Source organism: Zootoca vivipara, chromosome 2 (assembly GCF_965207765.1).
Source record: "Zootoca vivipara chromosome 2, rZooViv2.hap1.1, whole genome shotgun sequence".
NCBI lineage: Eukaryota > Metazoa > Chordata > Lepidosauria > Squamata > Lacertidae > Zootoca > Zootoca vivipara.
This window is the reverse complement of record NC_142584.1, coordinates 36,808,426-36,828,979: the sequence shown is the minus strand read 5'-3', so window position 1 is coordinate 36,828,979 and position 20,554 is coordinate 36,808,426. Positions and strand designations below refer to the sequence as shown.

At 38.3% G+C, this 20,554-nt stretch overlaps 1 protein-coding gene across 2 annotated transcripts in view; it reads right to left on the bottom strand.

Moving 5' to 3' along the window:
* The window catches only part of COX10 (cytochrome c oxidase assembly factor heme A:farnesyltransferase COX10), a 95,964-nt gene that overhangs the window by 32,368 nt on the left and 43,042 nt on the right, over positions 1–20,554 (bottom strand). For both annotated transcript variants that reach the window (XM_035104664.3, XM_088661652.1), the window contains exon 5: positions 5,581–5,651. In XM_035104664.3, the coding sequence (XP_034960555.1) occupies positions 5,581–5,651 (71 nt within the window). The remainder of the gene's footprint in view (positions 1–5,580; positions 5,652–20,554) is intronic.

Here is a 20,554-nt window from a genome sequence, read left to right as displayed (position 1 = left end):
GTCTCAAAGTGATTCTCTCTCTCTCTCTCTCTCATACAATAAAACATGTTAAAACAATGAGCAATCCCGGTGCACTAACATTTATAAAAACACACAGTAAAGCCCGGATTGAAGAACTGCAGTATCAGTATAATAAAGCTGTCCGGAACGACTGGAATGAATAGAAACATTTTTATCTACTGCATAATTAAAGTGAAGTTGGTGCCAGGCATGCCTTTCTTTTATCATGGAGAGTTTTCTAGAGAAGGGAGTTGCTATAGAGAAGGCCTGTGTCTGTCTTTTGGAGCTGGGGTAGAGAGAAGGGCTTCGGATGGCCATAGCAGGTTCATATGGGAAGAGGTGGCCCTTTAGGTGGTAGGGTCATGGGCTGTATAGGGCTTCGTAAGGTCAAAACAAATACTTTAAATGAAACAGTCATTTAAAAACTGGCAGCTAGAAGCAGTGTTGTGTGTTCACACCTTCCTGCTTTTGTTAATGCTCTGACTGCTGAGTTGCCTCCAGGCAGGCTGGTGTAAACCCCAGAGCAGATCTGGGAGAGAGCAACAGGCATGTTTGAGGGGTGGTGGAAAGATGGAGAAAAAGGGGAAGTTATGTTGTGCAAGCCGAAGTCATTCTGCTCGCACAATGACTTTGTTAGTTGCAACCCATACACAGCAGGGCTAGATTTGGAGCTTAAGTAAAAATACCCAAATGGCAGAGTGCTCCCTGGGCATTTGGCTATATAAACAGGCTATAGTTGATTTCAGAATCATTCACACTGAAAGAGAACTGAAGTTTTGTGAGGAGGAAGGTTGAAGCCCATGAAAACTGTCACAACAGAGAAACGTAGACTGGGCTTTTTCAATCTTTGGGTTGATACAGCTTATTCAGATAAAGTACATATGAGCACAAGACCCTTTACATGTATCAATAAAATCCTATGAAAATACAACCAAAGCAAAGTGAAAGGAATGAAAAATACCTAAAAGGGAGTTTCTGAAAACTGGAGGGTTGTTTTTTTCTTAATAAAAAGGTATCCAGAAATCTCTAAAAGGGATCTCTATAAAGACGAACATCTGGAGGAAGTGAGCCCATGGCAAAGGGCCCATCGTTTGCTGATTTGAAGATAGAATCAAAAGATATATAAGAAGTCAGCTGCAGATCTTCTGTACATCCATGATTTTTAGTTACCAGCTTTGCTGGCAATGGTTTTTGCTGTTCAGTAGCCTGTGTAAAATTTGTAGGATATCAAAGAGCATTTCCTCTGTGACTAGGTGACTTCAAGATTTTTGGCACCAATGGGTTACATTAAGAGGATGAGAATAGAATAGACCAAAAATTAAATTTGATAAGAGTCAAATGTATCATCAAAACAAGAACACTCTTGAAGATGCTCCAGAATTCTTTTTACGTGCCCCAAATATTTTTGGAATGGTGTAAGACACCAGCCTTTTAAATACAATTTGCCCATTTTTCTGCTGTTTTGATTAACATTCAGTTTAATTAGAAAAGTTTGAACCCTGGGAAAATAAGCAGCAGAAGATTGCAGCTCTCAAAGTGCGTTGTTTTGGCCAGTAGAAGAAATAATGCCAGTTGACGTCTAGCCTGAAGTCTATAAGGACTTAGGCCAACATCATTCAAGGTTAAGTGACACTTTAAAGAACATTAAATTAGCTGTTGACAGTTGGATAGATAGATCGATGAGTGATTGCCTTGGAGTCCCCACAATGACCACAAAGGGCAGAGAAGAGAGTATAATAAAGTTTCAAGTTTGGTGAATATGGTTTTGACCAAATGAAATCGCCATGACTTAAATGTATGTCTCTGGAAACTTGTGTCACTGATTATTTAACCTAAATGGTTGTTTGTTCCTCCTCTGTGCTGGTGATAAACATAGTCAAATAGTGTTTAGGATACGAAAACGCTGAGATTTTTTTAATATGGGAAACCTAATCCTATGTGCATACCAATGTTTCCCACAATAAATAGGTGAACTGTGGACAAACAGACGTGCACTTAAACACTTGTGTTCATATCACTCTGGCCTAACATGGGAATGTTGTACCTTTTATGCCCTCTTGTATTTTCTGTGGGAAACACTGTTGCATATATAGAACAGGTTTTTCACGTAAAGTAGGGTGCTGCACAGCACAGATGTGGGGGGAAAGCGTCAATTTTACTTGGGGGTGAGAAAGGAGGAGGAGTTTAAAGTTTACACACACACTGACCTAAGCAAATTCAAGACTAAAACCTACACCAAAACCAAGCTACACCTCCATTCAATTGAATTTTGGCTCAGCCTAGTTTTTGGCTCACTGTGTGCTCAACAGATGTTCTCATTAGAATATTCCCCATGATGTTTTTTAAAATAAAATTAACTGAACTTAGAAATCTGTAATTAGCACCATCTTACAGAACAAATCAGAACAAGTTTACCAAAGTACTCTATTTACAATGAGAGTGAGTTTACCCCCAGGGCTTGCTTTACTATTTTGTTTCAATTTTCATGTAATTTCATCCATCACTTTTTTTCAATCCTCCAAAGATGATGGATAAAACACAGAAATAAATAGGACCAACTGTTCACAGATGCCTAAGGGAAAACATAATTTTGTTATAAATAATCCTTGGCACAAATCATGGAAATGCTATCTGAAAATTGTTTGTTGAATAGTTCATGAATACGGGCTTTAGCTTCAAGTTTGCAAATAAGGTGCAGTGCTCCCCAACCTTCGTTAAGTTGGAATCCAATCCTATACAAAACTGAACAGATATACAAACAGAAATCAAGGTTGCTTTAAGTTTCTGTTCAAACAGGAGCCCCATGGGATATACTGCCTTTTATTTGTATGTATACATGGAGCAGAGAGCATGCACAAAAGGTGACACATGTTTTAGAATTCTTCCTGTAAAACATCATAAGAAGTTTTATGATCTGTCATAAAAGGGAAAAAGTAAGAAATACAAACTGGTAATGATTTATACAGAATGAAAGAATGGGCATTTCAGATATATAATGTTCAGTGTTTTTTCCCCTAGGTCCAATAAAAAATAGCAAACCCAATCATCTAATTATTTTCAGAAAATACAAAGGTAAGATGTTACAGTGAAACAAAAAAAATAGAAATATACGAAGGAGCTCCATCACTAAGTGTGATAAGTGATGGTATTGGGATATGGAGAGAATGTAGGGCAAAACCCTGTTCCAGAAGGTGCCAGAAGGGGCATTTTCCCAAGCACCTCTAGCTGGTGTCATATTAGACTGCTTTGGCTCCTGTTTGTGAGACAAGCCAAGTTGTTAAAATGACTGTCATGCCCTTAGACACTCTGGGATAATGGATCTCCCCAAGGATGTCCTGTTTTCCCACAACGGTTCTAATCTGTTTGATTGTGATTCTGTGGTAGCTTCCTTTAAAAACATGCTGTGGCTGATCCCCCCACCCCCAAACTCTATATTGACAGTATTTGGTGCAAAACCTTTTGTAAATGGACCTTCTTTGTCAATGTGAACTCTCTTAGGAGAATCTGCAATTCACAATATGGGAAATGTAGTTTTTATATTATATATATAATATTTCACTTATAAGACATAGATGGGAAAAAACCACCTGTAGGGTTCCCCCCCTCCTGTGGAACTACAGATTTTCTGTAGGGAGTTCACAGTGACAAACTAAGCGATGCTGTTAAAAATGACATAACTTGTCTTACAAAATTATATATAGAATTTGATCTGAGTTTAAAACAGATGCCTGCCATGAAAGAGAACCACCCATGTTTTAATAAAGCCAATTCCCATTTTCCAATAAGTCTTTGAATGCAATGTTTTTATAACATTTGAAGTCTTTTGAGCATTTTCCTCATAAACAGACAAAGTATTTGCTCTTAGTTACTGCTACTGTACTGCACAACACTTAACATAGTGGTTATTATTTAATAATTTCTACACTTTTTCTAAGTGGTTTACAACTATAATTTTTTTAAAAATAAAACTATGCTTATTGTGGGGACGTGGGTGGCACTGTGGGTTAAACCACAGAGCCTAGAGCTTGCTGATCAGAAGGTTGGCAGTTCGAATCCCCGCAACGGGGTGAGCTTCTGTTGCTCGGGCCCAGCTCCTGCCAACCTAGCAGTTCGAAAGCACGTCAAAGTGCAAGTAGATAAATAGGTACCGCTACAGCGGGAAGGTAAATGGTGTTTCCGTGCGCTGCTCTGGTTCGCCAGAAGCGGCTTTGTCATGCTGGCCACATGACCTGGAAGCTGTACGCCGGCTCCCTCGACCAATAGAGCGAAATGAGCACCGCAACCCCAGAGTCGGTCACGACTGGACCTAATGGTCAGGGGTCCCTTTACCTTTTATGCTTAATGTGCCACCATCCTGCTGCAGAACCAGCAGAACTAGCAATTCTAAAAACTGCCTAGTAAACATGGTGAGGGCAGGAGTGCACTTTCATCAAAGAAATAGACAGTAAAAGTAGCAAAAAAAAAGCTACTAAATGGCACCCCCACAATATTATCTGCACTTGTAGTATATCCTGTAGTTAACCTAAATAATAATGTATTATTTATATACAACTTGAATGTTGTCTTAATGTATAAGCTGATAGAAATAATGAGCTTAAACTAAATATTGCAGAGCAGTGAGGTTCCTTTGTCAGATACTGGAACTGAACTATGCTGCATGACAGGAAGTGCTGGCATTGATAAACTAGAATTTATTTCTCCAGAACGTCTTTCTACTTAGTTTTTTTTTGTGTGTGTATGTTATTTTGTAATGTAATTTTTAAAACGAACATAATAATTTATCATTTTAAAGGCCTGGCCTTCAATTTAGATGGAAAGCTGTTAATCATGAATTTAAATTAATTCTTAAAAAACACACACAAATAAAACCAAATTCTACATCAAGGAAACATGGCCTCTTTGTCTGAAACAGATTAAACAAGCTAGAAAAGAACACACATATTTAAGTCCATGCAAGTTATTCTGACTGCAATGCAGGTTTTGGAATTCTTGGCAAGAAATGTGGTGGTAGAAGGAGTGGTGCAATTATGGAGCTGGCCTACAAAGGGTTGCAAACCATTTGCAGCCACTTATTTTTCCACATGGGGGTGGTAATGGTGGGCAAGTGACCTGTCATGTATCAAACTCACAAGTTCCATCCTGTCCCTTTTGCTCAAAGGAAAATCAAATAGAAGGCTAACTTGGACCTTTAGAAATGTTTGTTGTTCTTTTTAAAGAATTATTGTGGGAGATCCATAATGATTTTCTTGGCAGAGCCACTTGCTTCTAAAAGTACCGTACATGTTTCACAATTGTTTATGATATTACACAGGAACACCTGGAATCTTGCGATTCTTAATTTCTACATCTATAAAAGCCCTTGCTGAATATGATGAGAGGGCAAGCCAATATGTTTTCCATGTGGCATTGTAAGCTTTCAGAACCTTCAAAGCACAAAACGGCAATGCTTTCACAGTCTTTTGTTCTGAAGTTGACATATTTGCTTATCTAAACATAAGGAAGGGCAGTAAGCTGGAAAATATATAAAAAGAACAATGAGATTTATTGCTCATTTTGGAGAGCAGGTGTGTGCAGCCTTACCTGATCTGTCCTCGCACCAGGGGTCTGTTTTTTGTCCTGTTCATATTAGAGTCAAAAGGAACCTCAAAGAACTGCCAAAAAAAGAGAGAGAAAGGGAAAGAAGAAATATGACTTTAAGGGATGCAAGAGACCATCCGAGCTAAAGAACAGGCTGTTTTTGCAGGTGCTTTGGTCTTCATTTCAGAAAATTCCCAAGCACAACTGAAACAGCAAATTTTACATTGATTTTGAAAGCAAGTCTACATTAAAACTTTTGGCTTTTCCTTAAAAAGGGGGTGGGGGTGGGGAAATCCTACCCGTAGGACAAACATAATTTAAACAAGTCCTTCAAGTTCTATCTTTGACAAGTTTGGCAAGACTTTGATGACGCATGTATATTATGATAACAACCGTCTTCTTCCTCCTGTCCCCCACCCTTTCTTTAAAAAAAAAAGATCACTGAACAAACAATCCTTGCTAATCACATGCTCCTACTTTTAAAGATTAATGTTATAAATGTTTTCAAGATCACCAAACTTTGGAAACGTATGACCCACCCTACAATCAATCAATTCCGACAACTGCAAATGCATGCAACACAGTGCACGGATAGCAGTGAAAAAAGAAGCCATGTGGAATTATTTAACATGGCAGCTCAATGGAACTTTAAACACTGCCTGTTGGATAAGTTTTGTGGTACAGCGAGTCCCTCCAATACCACCCCTATAAAGCAAGACACAGCACTACAGAGACTGGCGTTTCATTCAAACATGTAAATCACACAGAGGTAATCAGTAACATATTCAGTAATTGCCAAACTTCAGTGAACGGCAACCTCTTTCCATGAAATTAAGTATTTATATGAGCAATTGTGACCAATTCCAGTAATAGAAAGGATCTAAAGCAAGACGTAGAATCACATTCTCCGCTACCTGCAAACAGCAGAAGGCAGGGTCTACTTTTGTAGTACACAGCTGTCAACAGCTGCTGACAGCAGCAAACAGTACAGCGACATCAGCTAGTCACTGCCACCAAGTGTCTTATTTTCCTATGCACAACAATACATATCCTTTTTAAATGAGTCAACTGGGACAGCAGGGCAAGTGGGTGCAGGAATTGCAGCATCAACAGCACTAACTTGTGACAGCCAGACATGGGGCAGTGGGCAAGGTGGTGGGGGGAAGCAGGGCCTAGACATGTAGTGGGGGTGGAGGGAATTTCAAAATGTCTCAACACATTCCTTGTTATATTTATAAACCATCTTGCTTTCATCACAGAACTTAAGGCAGAGTACACGTGGTTCCCACATGGTCACCCATCCATGCGCTGGCCGGACCCAGATATGCATAGCTTCAGCATGTACAGCATATCTTACTCAGGGGTTCAGCTTGCTTTGCTGGAATCCTGTTTGTTTTTATGAAATGCCTTTTGTGTCACAGATTTTGCAAAATAAGAACCAAACATGTTCCATGGTTACTTCTTAAGTAACCAGGCTATCTTTCTGTGATTTTTTACCCTACTGTCAAGCTGTTGAGATAGGAGTCTGCTAGAGATAAGCATATTTTATATTTATTAACTATAGCTTGCAACTATAGCTTGCAAACAACTCCCAGGAATAATAAAAAGGTGAACATACATAAAATTAGAAGTGCCTATGTTAGTTAGGGCAAAACAGAAGTCACTTCATGTTTTCCCACCCATTATGTGACAGACAGAATTCATCTGAAGATGATAGCAGAAAAGAGAAAGATTGGGAGGAGAAAATAATAATTAAATGTGACTGCAAGTTACAAGGGAAGAGTGGTAAAAGAACCAGCTGTCCTATAGCTTTGAAGTATATAAAGATTTAGGACATTTGTATTAAATGCATATCAGCAACCAGACCTTTTCACAATATTTTGTGTGTGTGTGTGTGTGTGTGTGTGTGTGTGTGTGTGTGTAGTTTGTGTATCTAAAGTAGTCAACACAAGCACTTTTGATGCAAATATGTCAGCAAGACACCAGTTGTCATACTTTCCACATTTCCCCCCAGATGTTCAGAGGAGGGGGGATCTCATTTCCCTTTAAAAATGTGTCTCAAATACCATTCATCTGTAGATCCAGGCAGGGGGTAACACTCAGTTTTAGTTTATCTCATTACAGCCTGCAGAGTTTTGCTTGTTTTAGCAAACAACAAATTCAGTAAGAAGAAACCTGGATAAATAAATATTTTAGCTGCTCACAAGAGGCCGTTTCCTCAGGAAGTCTGAATGCATCACTTCATTTGGCTGAAAGAGAATATTGTCTTTCCTACATTTTTGGCAATCTAGACACCAGGAGGACAGGCGCAGGGTTAAATCTACAGCAACAGAACACCACCAAGTGACATAACTTGGCAGTGATTTTGAGACCATACACAACATTTTAAATCAGTAGAGATAAATATTTAAAACATGATGCTGAGAAAAACCACATAAAATAGGACTCTGTGGTTGATTTCTGTTGCAGATCATTCCCCTTACATAGCTTTCATCAAATTGACAAAGTAATTGCATTCTGTGGTCCTCAAAGTGTGAGATCAACTGTCATATTGCTGTTTAGTGTTATGTACAATCATATGTTTCTCATCAGTTCTCTTTGCAATGGCCTTCACTTGTTATGTTTACCAAAGCATTAAGACAGTTTGAAAATGTCAACTTTCACCATGCAAATACAAAAATGATGTTTGAGTATCAATCAGCTGTAGGTAACAGGCAAAGAAAACCCTCTAGTAAGTGATTATCAACTGAAGAGTAATGACTCTGACACAGATTAAGTTATAGTGGACCACACTAGCATTACTACTAAAATTTTCTTTTTGCTGTTTTTCTCTGATTGAAAGTCACTTTGAAAAGTCTCTAAAGAAAGAGGTACATGAATATATTAAACACACACACACACACAGAGAGAGAGAGAGAGAGAGAGAGAGAGGAAGAAAGAAAGAAAGAAAGAGGGGAATAGAGATGAAAGGTGAGAAAAAGGAAGAGTTATTATAAACAATACATGGGCTGCATGTTACAGGTTGAGGTTAAAAGGCTGAAGATGACTGCTCTAATTGATACAGAGAACTGCCTTTTGGTAAATAAACTGTTAACCATGTAAATGGGAAGTGTGCATGCAGCTCATAAGTGTTTTGTGACATTTAGATTTTTTAATGCAAGAAATGACATCAACAATGTCTTTACAAAACCCTGAAAAACACTTTTCTATGTATTTTTTTATTTTAAGGAACAATATTTTCCTACCACCATCCAGGTGCAAGGTAGCTGTTGAGGTTGAGGTTGGCATCTGTCTTTCTTGGGAGACAATGGAGGAACGTGCCTTTGGGATGAAGTCAAACTGTTGGAAGGTTATAGCGCCTGTTACGGCTGTAGGGATGTGATTGTCTAAAATAAGCTAATGAAGTAAAAAGATGTCCAGTTTCTGTATTAGGTGGTTGTGGAATCAAAATAAGCCAGGAAAACCCACCTGATAATTGAATGTTACCTCTTAAAAAAAAGTTTTTATTTCAGAGTTAATCACTTCTGCTAAGCAATTGGCAGCCAGGCACTTAATTAAGACTGTGTGGGCAACAGGAGAGGGAAGAGGGAGCTACCTAAAGTACTTCTATGTAGGGAAAGAAGCGTAAAAACTGCATATAGATTGTTGCAATCAATGGTCAAGTATGTGCATTCATAGCATATACTACATGCTGGCTTCCTTGTACATATACAATGAATGCGCAATTCTCCCAAGCAATATTTCACATTATCCCTCTAAGAAAGTGCTTTCCATATAAGTGAAACTGCATAGAGAGGAAAGATACAGCTGGTGTGACTGTTCTCAAAGTCTGTTCTCAGAACACTCCAGCATAAACTAATGATAATGTGAATTCACAGGGAAGCTGATAACTTTACTCAGAACAGCCCAAGGTCACCAAAGCTGTTCAAATGGTACATTGTTTGCTTTTACTATTGTGTACAATTGGCTACCACGCTTTTCCTATCTAAAGAACTAAAGTTAGAAAATAACTCTTCTATATTAAAAGAGAAATGTAGTTCACGTTGATGCATAGCTTCTCAATTCACTATTGCAAGGCTATGATGTGTGTGTGTGTGTGGAATTAATGTCTCATTTGTAAATATCTTTCTCCCAGTTTTGAAAAAAGGAATTGAGCAACCAGAACATTCACAGACTTTGAAAACCACCCTTGATGTAAACTCACTCAGGCTGGAACCCCTGATTGGGTGATAAAATAGTTTGTAAGAATGGATAGTAAAACAAGACATAGAAACATGGTGCCTTTTGGTGCAGATGTACCAAGGGAAGCCTTCCCTGACATCCACAGGAACCACTTACCTGTTGCCCCCATTAAAATTCAACTGGAAGGAAACCTTTCATTGTAGCCAATAGTGAAGGCTAAGGTGTGTGCTTGGTTATAGTCCGTGTGTGTGTGGTGCCCATGACAATTTATCCAGTTTGCAACTGTACCCATGAGCCCTGATTCCTACTTTAGTAAGAAAACATTAAGGATATTTCATGCTTCCTGAAACAGAAACAGTGCATTTTGGAAATTCTGCTTTGTAATCCTAGTTTGGCAAAGTACCAATTGCTTTTTATTATTAAATTTGTGGACCAGAAGATTTTCTATTATAATTCTGAAACAAATATTGATTCAGAAAGGACTACTATTAAAACATACTCTAAAAATTAACAAATGCTGATGTCAATAATTTTCCTAAAAAACCAAATCTTCACTGAGGCACAGGGATGTTTGTTTTAGTGTTTAAAAAGAGGATCTCCAAAATAATAAATTATAGTTTAAAACTACAAGATTGTAAAACCTTAATCCTTGGTTTAAACTGACTAACTCTCAATAGGTCTCTGTCCTCTCTTTCAGAGAGTGAAATAATTCTCTCTGCATTCTATGCTCAGAGTTGAAGTGTCAAAATGGCACCACCCAACCACAAGAGGGAGAACTGAGGAAGACCCAGGGTTTATCTAAGTATTTATTTCTCACCTGCCTTTTACCACAAGGTTCTAGTAGGTACATAATTTGAAATAATATTTCCCTCTGAAAATTATAAGTTTATCTGCAGTGCACAGTCATGTTTATACAATTCAATACTTTCTCCCAAAACTTGGTAAGCAAATGACAAAGTCAACAAAAACATGAACACTCCACATTGCAACATTTTCTTGTGTTCCAAAAACAATAGAATAATCTGGTGGAGCTCTATTGACCCTGTATACCAATAATAGTTAATTCTTTCAATCTATCAGAGAGCAGAGCCAGAGTAAATCTAGAAACATCCCACACCATTTTAACAGAAGAAAGGCTTGGGAGCCTTTGGGGAGTACAGTAAAGGGAGGAGATCTTTTGATTTCAGAAAGGGCACATAGCACCTGTCTGTCTTGAAGATGTGAACATGAAGCAGAACAAATGGGATTAGAAGCTGTTCTTTTGGAGTCTTATAGGCAGCTAAAAAACATATTGCCCCACGAATCTTGTTTGCTACTTACAATCCCTTCATAATTTCCCACTTCAAATTAGTGTCAAATTAAAAACAAGACCACACTATGTTATTTTGCAAAACAGTGTCACATTGCTAATTTTGTGCATAGCAGATGCTTGTTCACTTGAGCTACAAAGCCAGGTAGTCACATTCTGAAGATGATAATAGCTACAAAAAAAGTGTTGATACTGTCAATTCAAAAGGAAATGCTCTCATATAGGAGCACGGAAAAGTCAGACTTTAATTAACACATTTTCTGTCCCAGAAGCATATTGATATTCACTGTGGCCTCAGCTTTTACAAAATTCAAGGAATCACAACCTGCTATTTTGCCAACAGTAAGATCAGTAACACCTAACTCATTGAATACTATAACTGTGGTTGTCACATCTTGCTTTATCCGGCTAAAATGTCAAAATAAGGGACATAAATTAAATTGTACAACAAACTGTTCAACAATAAATAACAAAAACTGCAACAACTCTACATAGATGCAGATCAATCCCTTCCGCAAAAGAGGCATATGCATTTATCAAGGTATATGCATTTATTTTCCTGGCAGGCAGATCAAGCCCAGCTTTGGTCTCCACCTCTACGTTTTGTTCATTATAAGGTATATTTTGATTACACGGGGCAGCAGGAAATTAACTAAAGCAAAATGCCATGCAAATAAAAGGAACAGAACAGTTAGAAGCCATTTCCTTTCCCAAATTATCTAATTGCTTTCAACAGAGTGGCTGACTTTACAAGTCAACGCATCTGTACACATATACTGTATTTTTTACTTTAAAACTCAAGTTTTCTACAGCAGTTGTGGGACTTATTTCTCTCTTAAATGTATGGGTCACACCACTTCACTGGAACTGGCCAAAAAGGCAAATTCCATCAACTGAGACCTCATCTGTTTTAACAGTCTCTGCTGTCACCATGCAGTAGCATCTTGCAACTATCAGATCTATATCAAGCCATAAGGAAGACAGACATGCTGACGATTATTTCAACAACTCTGAAATGTCAAAGTGATATGGCTGGAATTCAACAGGGCCTTTAAACTAATGTTCATGACAGAAACAAAACAGGGACTGCCCAGAAAGTATGTGACAGTTAAAACTACTTTTCACTCCACCAGCACATAAGGAAATCTGTACAGCTCCTGCGACACATATCCAGTACCTCATTACAAAGCCTGCAATGTATAAATATTAGAGGTAAAGCGTGCCTTTTTAGTGACACAGACGTATACTGAACATGAATAAAAGATCTATACATTTTCTAAACTATGCAGAGTCCGATAGGAGGTCATGTGAAGATAAAGAAATGTACCTATTCACTCTGTAACAGTGTTTAAATGATTACTTCTCCAGCAAAAACAAAGGAGTGTGGCAAAACATTTTTGCTAATACTCCATTCTCCCCTTGTCACAAAATGTCAAGCTTTGCTATATTCTCACCTCCCCAATGTGTGACTTAATTAATGACCTCACAGATGCTCAATAAGATAGAAGGCTACAGATTCACAGTTATGTCGTTTAAATATATTTGTGGCATTAATATAAACTGTGATGAAAGGATTAATGTCTCAATTAGGATAACCTGCAGATTAAATTAATGTGTGCTGGGGTAGAGGGAAACAGTTTTCTATTAACCAGACAAAGATCCACAACATTTTACCAAATAAAGAGCATTCTGGAGGGAGGGAGGACAGGGAGAACACAGGGGTTACTCTTGTACCTAGTTCAGATGCTGTTTCTGTTTTTCTGCTACCTTAAACTCAATGGTAAATCTGAGTTCCTGGGAAGACATGGGATTCTCTACTGTGTTATACTCCAAGTATACCTATTTAAATTAATTTACATAACTAACACAGTTCCATTAATTTCAATAGGTCTAATTCGATACAAGCCATGATTTCCCCCAGTAAGTATTTATAGTGAAATATTGGGTGGTTACAAGAGTGTCGTGGACCACTACTGGAAGTTTGCACCTTCACTCTGATGAGCTGCACAGTTCCCTACTCTGCATAATTTTACTCTGCATAATGATAGATAGATAGACAGACATATGAAATGCAGCTTAATCTAACCAACCCAAGAGATTATAAAATGAGCTGCCCCTTCAATACTGGGTGTCCCTCCCTCATCCTTCTTCCTGACATGAAGCAACAGTCAGTCAGGCTAATTTCTTCTGTGGGTGCCTTTCAGCACCATGGCAATTTCTGCTGCAGATGAACCACTGGATAAAAGCGGCACACAGAAAATGGCAGTCTCTACATAGAAACTTTAAAGTCCCATGTTTTTCCTAGGTTTTTTCCCCTTAAGAAGAATGTCAAAAATTAGGGGGCATCTTATACACGAAGAGTGCCGAGGGTGGACTGGCGATTGGTTGTTTCCGCAAAAATAGTCTTATACATGAGGGCGTCTTATAGACGGGAAAATATGGTAGTTCATGATACAAGTCCTATCTTCGCTTTAAAGAGGATCAATAGAAAATTCTAATTAGTTCTAAATCTCCACAAGGGAAACGTGTAATGTGGGAATGCATGCCTCTCCTAATGCTATTGTGAAACACACTTAGACAAAAATAATTTTAGAAGAATGGGGGCAAAATAATTTGCCTTGTGAAAACTTATTTAATTAAGGGTAAAAACAGGGGGTGGGAAGGTGTGTCGGGTGATTCCAAGCAGATCGCTTATTGACCTCCTGCTATAAGTTGTAAGAGGAATGACTCTCTACACACCAGCTGACTTTCTACACTATCAGGGAGAAAGTGGGTTTTGGGCATTTACATCCTGGTATCTCCTGTTCACACTAGTGGGTGAAACCTAGCCATGTGGGGTTGGCAAGAAAGAATTCATCCCCTCTTCTCTCATCTTTCCCAATGAACTTTGAGGGATGATCTGGAGTGGAAAAGAGACTGCTGAGCTCTTGAGTGGCTCTGCTGGTTTTTAAAAAAGCCAATTGTTTCCCTATGATACCATCTTCCTATTTTTAATTGCCCTTTTGACTGAACATTTAGGACTGAACATCCATGTGTTTTTTGTTCAAACTTCCAAAAACTTTTGTGGGAGGAAAACTGCACAAAGCACATATTGAAAGTCAGAGATATCCCACAAAAGTACTATCAGATACCATCTCTATATAGTTAAGTCCCAGCACCATAACACAATAATGCCGAATAAATTTTCATATTTTTTAGTTTAATTTGTCAAACATGTCCCCAGTGTCAGATTAGTACTTTATTTTCAAAAGGTAAGTGGATTTAAGCTGCAATCCTATAAACACTTGCCTGAGGGTAAGTCCCAAAGAACAGAATAATGGGGCTTATTACTGAGAAGACATGAACAGGTCTGCGCTCCAAAATTACTTTTTCCACATATTCTACTTCAGGATCGTGTACATAATTGTTCATCCAGCTTCCTATCAGTTTGGTGTCATTAAAATATGGAGAACATTAAATCACCACAGCTCATTTCCTCATGAAGTTAGAAACCTCAATACCAATCAGTACAAACTACTCAACTGTATTAATATGCAAATATATTCTCATTGCATCCACACTTTCTGCTACTTTTATATTTTATGTTAACTGTATTATTAACAGAACAGTTTCAGATTTCAAATGGAATAGACTGACAGAGGCTAACCTGATAATTAAAGAATATTATAGTTGCACATGCCTGAGCATGCCAAAATAACAGCAGGCAATTTACATATGTAGAAAAGCTTGTATACTTTTTACATGCTGGAATCTGACAATGAACTTGCTCTGGCTAAAATGAAGGGTTGACTGAAAATTATTTATTTCTATTAACCTATGTTGTACAATAGGGGTTTTTTCCCCATATAATTTTTCTAGACATACCTATGTAAATTACTGAACATTAATGCAGCCATTTTATCTGTTAAGCAACATGTTAACTGTTGGAAAACCAGGCAATGAAAAGCTACATACTCCCTTAGAGATTACTATAATTCAACCAATAAAAAGCCTGAAACATAAACCAAGGTGTAAAGTGACACTGGCATTTATTAATATTTAGTGCACCTCAAAGCAAGCACAGAGCGGAAATATGGTCCAACAGTTCCAAGGCAGAACATAGCAGGAAAAATAAATTTGATTTACAACAATCCCTACCCTTTAAAAATAATAATAAAAGCAGACTGTAGGCCCTTTCCCTTTAAAATATTTAATAGCTGATATCATTAGGAGAGTCTCAAATCACATTTTTAACATATGGGAACTTGAGGAAACTATCATCTGCAATCCATAGTTTAATGGATGATATTATTTTAACTACCTTCCTCCATTTCAAAAGCCATTCAGATGGCTTTTGAAAAAGTATGATGTGCATTTTTCAGTGGGGTTTTCCCCAATTCTACCATGAAGCAAGATCTAAACGTTTTCACATTCTCTTCCTCAGGCATCTGTGCTTCTCAAGAGCCAAGATGTTTAGTTTCTTATAATCTAAGACACTACAATGCTTGAAAGCTGACACCATCGTCCATGGCATCTTAATCATCTTCCTTTTTAAAACTCTCCAAGGAGTAAACTTAAAAGCAGCATCTCATCTTCACTTTAAAGGGAACCAATGGAAAATTTTAATTAACTTGAAATCTTTGCAGAAAACGTATCAGACCCTTCTTTTTGAAACACAGACATCAGAAGTGAATGAAAGCAAAAGTTGTGTGCCTGCTACTTAATTTGATTCAATGATCTTGAAACAGATGAACATAGGAAACATTTCCATGATTTGGAAGGTTATTTTGTACAGACTACTACTGAATGAATGTAGAATTTCTGCACATCCCCTTTCCTATTAAATTCTCAAAGAAAGCTTACGATTAACACCACATTTGGCTCACTTCATTTAGGATGCCATTAGGCTTATAAGCTAAAAAAATCAAGAAGCACAAGAGGAGGAGAGAGGAAGGAAGAGGCAGAGTAGGGAGATTAGAATTGTAAACAGGCATTTATATAATTGTACACTGAGCTGTTTTCCCCCTTGCTTGGACATAAGTGGCTCTTCTTCCTATGGCCAATGACAGGGGCTACAGTCTTTCCCCACAAAACAGTAGACCTTCAGCTTACATGGGGGTTATGTTCCAGGGATAGCACATAAAGGCAAAATTGCATATAGGCAAAGCACATTTGGTGCAATAGTGGGTAGGATTGCCAAAGTCTTTCCCCCCCAAACACCTGCTCCCATTTATTTATTTGTTTATCTGAATGTGGGTCTACTGTACTTCAATCCCAGAGTTGTCCACGACTGGACCTAACAGTCAGGGTACCTTTACCTTTACCTATACTATAGATTTAATGGAGTCAGTGTAAAATCTCTCTTGTTCAAGTAAGCTAGTAGATAAACTGTACTGCTACAAGTCATTATGAAGATAACTGAACTAAACAAAATAGGTCTCACTTCTCTCTCATCTTCATTATGTCAGAAATGCAAGCTGACAACTTCACAGAGACTCATTTGTTAACACATGCATACAGACCTGTTGCTGGGGCACTGAAAGCTGCCAAGAAGTGTTTGTATTTCCAGTATTGCTGAAATCCCCCAAACACAAAGATAAAAGGGCAAGAGAAGATACCCATCAATCTTACAGAAAAGGTAAAGGAAAGATTGACAAATAAATATCACCAGATCCACTTTCCTAAACAAATGATTTCACAAACTATGAACTTCATCTTAGAAACCATTTAGGATAACTATCTCTGGCACAACTCCCTCTATATAAATACAATGAAACACAGAATCTTTTAAAAGCCTTAAAAATTCTTAAAATCGATTGCTTCTGGAAAGCAGCAAAACAAAAAGGTATTTCATTGAAGGAGTGCTTAGATGAAGAAATAGAAGCATCAGACTGATAAATTGCCATCATGTTTTCTAGTGTCACCTTCTGAATAAAAGAAGTATGGGGAATATCAGCAATTTCCCTATTGATTCCAGTGTAACATGAAAACCTGGTGAAACATAGTGATCCAGTTCACAAGTAACACTAAGTAAAACCATGGCTTAGAGCAGGGATCCCCAAACTGCAGCCCTCCAGATGTTTTGGCCTAGCTAACAGGACCAGTGGTTGGGGAAGATGGGAATTGTAGTCCAAAACATCTGGAGGGCCAAAGTTTGGGGATGCCTGGCTTAGAGTGAGTGAGCAAAAGTGCAGATTCCTGGATTTAAGAGAGTTTCAGATTTCAAATTTCTTCTTCCAGGAGTTTAGAAGTTTGTTACTCACAAGTTGCGAGCTGTGCCAGCGGTTTCTGCATTAAGGTTTCTCTACAACCTTGTTTGGCTTACCTCTACCTCACCCTGTCTGACCTATCTGTTAAAACTTCTGTCACTTATTGATGCATAATTGAACTTTTCAATAACTTTAATATATGAATGTGTTTCTTACAGGAGGATAAATTCTGGTTAGGGAAAATTATTTACATTATGTGTGAGGTGAGCTGCAATAATCCCCCCCCCAAGTATATGGAATGGGCAGTTCCAACACAAAACACTCACTGTATGTTATATATGGCTTTCCATGAATGAGATCATAGGAAATGGGGAAAATGTTGTTTCAAGTTGTTTTAAACACTTTTTAATGTTGTAACATCACATTTTAAAACTAACTGTTGCAATCTGCAACAACAACAACGATGTAACATAACAAGCAGCTGCAAGGGACATTTTGTTTGTGATATTCTTAACTGAAGCAAACTAACCAGTCTACTGCCATGGCTGCAGTCATTTCTTATGAATTCTCATCTAAATGTACATTTAGTATTAATTTAAATGAGTCTGCTCTGAGGAGGACTAACACTGGATACAACCCTATTTATTTATTTATTTATTTGTTTTTGTGTGTGGTGTGTGTGTGGCATAACCTGCCTTTCTGACAGCCACAATTAACTCTGTCCTGCCTCTTTAATAGTACACAACCAACAAACGTGATTTTAAAAAGAGCAGAGAAAGTTATGGAATAAAAGTGAACTCTTTCTCTGCTCCCACCACTCAGAATTAATCTTCACAAACAGCAGCCACTAAGCCCATTTCTATCACCCAATGTAGCTTTTAAATTAACTTATTCTTAATTTTTAAAACTCTTGTAACACACTTTACAAAGCTGCTTTACATGTTGCATACACTTATAAATATTAATTGTAAAAGAACAGTGTGCTTCAATTAGTGGAATTTTCTTCTGGGAAGTTGTCCAGAATTTTTTTTTATCATCTGAAAAATCCCAGAACTTTTATTTCAAAGCTTTTGAGGAAAGAAATCTACTTTGACAATTAAAAAGCACTAAACAAAGACGAGTGAGGAGGAAATGAATATTGCTTAAAATGAACAGCCTCAACAGAAATCTAGTTTGGCTGGAAAAAAAGAAAGAAGGTACAAATGCATGTGTTTCATGTTTAGCAACAAATAGAAGGTGGGGGTGTTTTTACAATCTGTCGCCAAACTTCATAAAATTTCCAAGTCAAAATATATTTCAACTAAAATGAAATATATATCATATTATGCCAACTTTCACTACTGTAATGAGACTGTTCCATTTGGTAAATCGTTTTGGAAAGTAGCTGCTCCTGTAAACCCACACATATATGTTTTGAACTTTGGGGTAGGAGGGTGAAAATGGCTGAAACTTCCGGAAGAGGTAATTCACATACAGTGATACCTCGCTAGATGAACGCCTCACACAAAGGAAAGCTCGCAAGACGAAAGCGTTTTGCGAGTTTTTTTGGAGACTCGCAAGACAAAGTTTCCTATGGCCGTGCTTTGCAAGACAAAGCAGGGCAGGTGCACAAACAGGGGAGTGGCTGTCTGGTTGGGCGCACGAACGGCGTGCAAACGGCTGCTGGGGAAGGAGGGAGGGAGCATGGCTGCGCGGAGGCGCCAAGCATACTTCAGGTTTCACGTCTGGAGGATGATGCTTTTCTTGAAAACATTGGTGTGTGAGTAACTTATACTTCAAAAGGGAGAGCCACTCTTTTCACATGGGGACCCTTCAAACATACACCCCAGCCTTCTATGTGGACTCTGAGAACATATGCGCACATCACTTCCTGCACCACTGAGTAAGCCTAGAATCTTGTTTCAGGATTGAAATGAAAAGAGAGAATATGGGGGAGGTGAATATTCAACTCTAAAAAGCATAAGAGTGAATACAGACTTTGTATTAGAGACATGCACGCATGCTTCATACATAATTCATATAAACTGTATATTTATTTTAAAAATGCTGAAGCTGGGTGCCTTATTCTTCAGATCTGTTTTTCCCTATTTGCTTTTTTAAACTAGTAGCTCTTTCTAAATTACCACATTTCCAGATGCTTTGCTCATACCCTCTTGACAGAGGAGCAGTTGTACTTATTTGCAGACAAGTTGTTGACAATTCATCTAAGCTTATAAAAGCTGGCAGAGAGATACCCTGGCACAGATATCTGACACCGCAACTGACTGCTCTTCTATCTATGAAAAATATTAAGGAATCCAATCAGAATTTAATTGCTTACTCAAGCAGATAACATCAAATTCAGTGAACACTGTCCATGGAATATAGATGAAAGAATAAACTCCCATTTATCCTTATGATATTATAGGGAAGATGCAGAAAGTTAAACTCCGCACATACACGAAGTCCTCTCCCTGTGTTAACTGAAAAACAAAACATGATTTTTAAAGCAAGGGGAAACTAGTTCTGCATGTCCAAAGGACTTTTGACTTTTGTTTCTTGGCAGAATACCCATTCTGGATATCAACAGAATGCTTGCCATATCACGTAGCAAAACACTTTGGAAGGGGATGTTCCAAAAGCAGCTAGTGCTAAAGTGAAGAGGTCCCACTGACCTCCCAGTGGACACTCCTAGGCTCTTTAAGTACTTATTTGGATCTCAGCCTATAACAGGATTTCCGGTCTTTATAAAGAAAACACAGGATACAAAAGTATTTCTCACAAAGGAAGTATTTTCAAGGCCTGAAAATACTCTACATGGTCACCTAAGCCAGTGTTTCTCAACCAGTGTGCCTCCAGATGTTTTGGGACTACAACTCCCATCATTCCTGACCACTGGTCTTGCTAGCTAGGGATGATGGGAGTTGTAGTCCCAAAACATCTGGAGGCACACTGGTTGAGAAACACTGACCTAAGCCAACCGTGCTGATAAGGAGAGGCACAACCTTTCTTAAATGGTGTTAATCTGAAAGGTAGACCTGTTCACACCACTAACCACTCTGGTGACAGGCAAAGAGCTGATGGGCTACAATACATGGTATGTGCTAAGTGGACTTTGCATATACTGGTGTGAGCTTCACCCACAAGGTACTCCTGCTGGTGAAGATGAGGGCAGGAAGAGAGGGGATGTAGCTCTCTGTGCCTCTGGAAATCTGCTCTGGAAGACTAGGGGATGCAGGGGAAAAGGAAAATAGGCAGAAATCACCTCCTGTTTCTGCCACTGAGAGCCTCCATTGGATCAGAGACCCTGGGGGCAACT